This window comes from Henckelia pumila, chromosome 3, assembly GCF_033568475.1.
Source record: "Henckelia pumila isolate YLH828 chromosome 3, ASM3356847v2, whole genome shotgun sequence".
NCBI classification, from domain to species: Eukaryota; Viridiplantae; Streptophyta; class Magnoliopsida; order Lamiales; family Gesneriaceae; genus Henckelia; species Henckelia pumila.
Genome location: NC_133122.1, coordinates 141892093 through 141896427, shown reverse-complemented (window position 1 = coordinate 141896427; position 4335 = coordinate 141892093). Strand labels below are relative to the sequence as shown.

The window sequence follows — 4335 nt, the reverse complement described above, 5'->3', positions numbered from 1 at the left end:
ATACAAAAATTTGAAAAAACATAAGTGTGGCTCCGCCACTAGTTCGTAGTCAAATTATTTATATAAAATAAGCTATGTAGTAAAATATAACGTACTACGTACTACGTACTATGTAGTGTGGCTCCGTTTTTTTAAAGAATTTTTGGGGGTACAAATACATGTAATTATTTTTCCATAGATATGAACAAAAAGAATAAACGTATCTAAAAGGGAATTAAGACCCTTCAGATTCCACGTTTTTCATTCTAAATATTGTATCATATATATCTGAACATTCAAAGGTGCTGGGCTGGATGGTTTGCCTATAAATAGGTATATCAGTGTGCATTGGGAATCATCCCCACTTCACTACTCATCACTCTTAATTTCTCCCCTCCAACAGCATAAATGGCGGATAATCAAAGCAACGCCCTAGCACTGATTAGCAGCGACGACAACACCGTGTCGTTGGTGCAAAAACCGACCTCGGAAACGCGATTGGCGAGAATCAGTGCTAGCAAGATGACCAGCCAAGATTTTCCCGATGATTTTGTCTTCGGTGCTGGCACTGCCGCTCTTCAAGTATGTACATATACTTGCTCGATAGGTGGTCGCTTAGCTCATGATCAATCACTTGTTATACCTTTTTTTTTTTTTGTTTCTCAAAATGCCCTTGTCACAATATATATTAGTAAAATATTTTCATTTGTCGATTTTCTTATTTCTTTCTTGTTATTCCGATGGGAAAATTGAAAATTTAGTACGGTATGTTTATAACTTTGCGATTGTGGTCCTCTATGTTTTCACATTCAATTTTAGTCTTGCATGTTCTGATTTTTGGCAATTTCGGTCCTTTTTATTCGAAAATGCTTACGTGGCACTGTACACGTCAGCTCCACATCAGCACTGAATTGGTGCCACGTCAGCGCCACGTCGAAAAAAGGACTAAAATTGCCAAAAACAATAAAGATAGCGGACTAAAACTTTTAGTAACCTTATTCCGATTAACTAAGTTTTTCAAATTTTGATTTTGATATAAAAACTTTGAAAACATAATGGACCAAAATAAAAAAAAATAGAGAGAGTTGGTATATCTTTCTAATCATTATGAAGTGAAGCATTAAGCTTTTAGTATATCTCAATGTTTCACTTTCTCAATTAAAAAAAAATTTAATTGCCATAGTTCTATGTATTAATATTACTGATTGGATCAGACTCGGGGTGGGGATTTCTTTTATGTAATAGTAAAGAAAATGAATATGTTTTTGTGATATATTTATTAGGTGGAAGGAGCTTATGCTGAAGGTGGCAAAAGCTTGAGCAATTGGGATACTTTCGCACTCCAAAAACCTAGTGATCTCTCAATCTCCCTTTAAATCTATAATTCTTTTAAATCTATAATTATATCATTTTAATTATATTTTGATTTGTGAGCACACATGTAAGTTGGATATACAATGACATACACACAGGTAAAATTTCGGACGGTAGCAATCCATCTCTTGCAGTTGACGAATATCATAGATACAAGGTATTTTTTTTAACACGGCTTTCGGCCTTTCACCATCCTATACCGGTGGGGTCCATATTTATGCACAAGAAAATTTTCAATGTTAGTAATGTATATTTAATTATCTTTGCTATTTCAATTTTTGTTCATTATTTTTATTATTTTTCCGAAACAGGATTGATGTCATGATGACACCCGCATGACTAAATCGCCAAAAAATTTAAAATATAAAACAGAGAATGAAATTTGTACAAAGTAGAGAACCAAAAATCGTAGATCTCTTGATTTGTTGTACGTGCATTTGCAGGAGGATGTGTTGTTGCTGAAAAAATTAGGTCTTAGTGCCTTCAGGTTTTCGATCTCATGGTCTAGAGTGTTGCCAGGTATAGCTTATTAATTTTTATACAAACCCTAAACATAAAATTTGAGATTAATTTCTTCCTAATTATTGTTGTGGATCGTTCGTTTAGGCGGAAGGCTGAATACCGGCAAAAATATGGAAGGGATCAAATACTACAATGACTTGATTGACTTTTGTCTTTGTCAAGGTACGTAATTAACAATATTATTTTATAAAACATTAATTCGTGTTTAATTAAAGGAATATATATATTAATTATATTGTTACTGCAGGCATTGAGCCTTACGCGACACTCTTGCACTTTGAAGTGCCTCAGTGTTTGGAAGATGAGTATGGTGGCTTCTTAAGCGAAAAGATTGTGTACGTAAAACCAATTATATATATGTGTGTATGTGTTAAATTTGTCTTGAAAAATGGAGGATGAATTAATATTAATAAACATATATACATACGTTGATGAATATATATTTTGCAGGAAAGATTTCGTGGAATTCGCGGAACTGTGCTTCTTTGAATTCGGTGATCGTGTGAAACACTGGGGCTCCCTAAATGAACCATTTGCGTTTGCTACTAATGGTTATGTGTATGGGGTATTTCCGCCGGGTCACACCGGAGATTCGCAAACGCCTCCGTCTGATGGCACTGAACCATATATTGTGGCTCATAACTTGATTCTTGCTCACGCCTATGCCGTCGATACGTATAGAAGAAACTATCAGGCAGTCCAAGGGGGGAAGATAGGGATGACAAATGTATCCTCTTGGTATGAGCCTTACGATGATCACAGTGATAGTGAAGACTGGAAAGCTGTATTAAGAGCCTTTGATTTCGTTGTGGGATGGTAACATGCATACATATAAAATTAATCCCTATCTGCTTTGATTTTTAATTTTTTTTTTTTTTTGAGAAAATTTAAAATAACATATAGCTAGCTATTCATTTTCATATATATAATTATAATTTTAGGTTTGTGGAACCACTTGTGACCGGCGATTATCCGGCAAGTATGAGAAAATACGTAGGAGATCGATTGCCAAAATTTACGGAGGAGCAAGCCAATTTGGTAAAGGGATCATATGATTTTATGGGATTCAACTACTACACCGCTAGGTATATCAAGAACGATCCTAACCCTACTACTAAGTCACAATATGCAGCAGATCTGCACTACACAAGCTCAAGTAAGAAAAAATAACAAATTAGTTTCTTCTCTTATTGTTACAACATTAACATTGTTTGATCATTAATTGATTTATTTAATTAACTAATTTGCAGCTACCAATTCAGAGGGTCATTCGATAGGTCCAGTGGTAATAAACATTCGACTACCCTAGCTCACAATATTGGTTATATATATGATTAATATTTATGTGGCATGAATTAATATTATATTGCACGACAGGCCACAGACGCTGCTGATTATGTAGTCATCGTGCCTTACGGCATTCAAAAGATTTTGGCTTTCCTCAAGAAAAAATACGGAGATCCTTTGATCTACGTAACAGAGAATGGTAAATTAAATTTGAATTAATTTAAAAGGGACAAATTAATTTGTATGAATATGTAATTTGTTAAATGGTATTGTAGGTTGCCCTGATGACGTCGAGAAGAAATCAGTTACAGAAGCTCTTGCTGATGACACAAGGCTCAACTATATCCAAGGTCATCTCTATTACGTCAAGAAAGCCATTGATGAGTAAGTAATTAATTAATATTCAAAAGTTTTATTATATTTTTATATATATATATATGATGAAAATGTACGTTAACATATGGTTTTGGGTAAATTTGTGTAGAGATAAGGTGAGAGTTCAGGGGTACTTCGTGTGGTCGCTTTTGGACACTTTCGAATTGGCCTCCGGACACAAAATTAGATATGGTCTGTATCATGTGGATTTCGAAAATGGTTTAAATCGATATCCCAGGAAGTCTGCTATATGGCTGATGAATTTCTTTAGTCAAAAGCTTACAACTGCAGACAGCAAGAAGAGGGCTCGTGATGATCATGAAGATGTTGGGAATAATAAAAAGAATAAATAATGAAATCAACCTATAAGTGTGGGGTTTAATTTCCTAGCTGTTTTGTTTTTCAGCTTGAAACCAAGACACATGCAGTACTTTACGTATCTGCAGTTCCCTATTTGTTACGTTTAATTTCCATTTGAATAAGTGGCTAATAGTCACACATGTGATTTCTGTAATTTGTGTACTGTATTTGTCTATGGAATAAAGTGTCGGGTTTCTGTGTATATAAATTAGTTGTAATTTGTTATTATTGTTCGGATGTTACAATGTAACGTATTAATACAGTAGGATGTTACTCATCATCCTTAAAATATACCTTGATAAATGATTTATACTTGAAATTTAGGAATCTAATTATCGACAATATTAAACAATATTCATGAAAGTATGAAAAATTCTCTCATGTTGCACTCTTAAATTATTATATGATTGCATGATTGTGTAATATATTTTAGGAAAA

General features: G+C 33.9%; 1 protein-coding gene across 1 annotated transcript; it reads left to right on the top strand.

Annotated features, from left to right (window-relative positions):
• Positions 1 to 359: 359 nt before the first annotated feature.
• On the top strand, positions 360 to 4068 carry LOC140891962 (oleuropein beta-glucosidase-like). Its single transcript, XM_073300680.1, has 12 exons — positions 360 to 561; positions 1263 to 1332; positions 1452 to 1510; positions 1797 to 1872; positions 1960 to 2037; positions 2123 to 2210; positions 2326 to 2691; positions 2817 to 3031; positions 3126 to 3160; positions 3253 to 3361; positions 3438 to 3546; positions 3647 to 4068. Exons 1-12 carry the CDS (start codon positions 388 to 390, stop codon positions 3888 to 3890), a joined length of 1623 nt encoding a protein of 540 aa, XP_073156781.1. The 5' UTR covers positions 360 to 387; the 3' UTR covers positions 3891 to 4068.
• The last annotated feature ends 267 nt before the right edge of the window (positions 4069 to 4335 follow it).

Bases quoted from the DNA above. Each gene is read 5' to 3' on its own strand.
- LOC140891962 (XM_073300680.1), top strand. From the start codon at position 388: ATGGCGGATAATCAAAGCAACGCCCTAGCACTGATTAGCAGCGACGAC. The intron at 3,032-3,125 runs GTAAGAAAAAAT...ACTAATTTGCAG, and splicing joins TCTGCACTACACAAGCTCAA to CTACCAATTCAGAGGGTCAT. The intron at 3,161-3,252 runs GTAATAAACATT...ATTGCACGACAG, and splicing joins GTCATTCGATAGGTCCAGTG to GCCACAGACGCTGCTGATTA.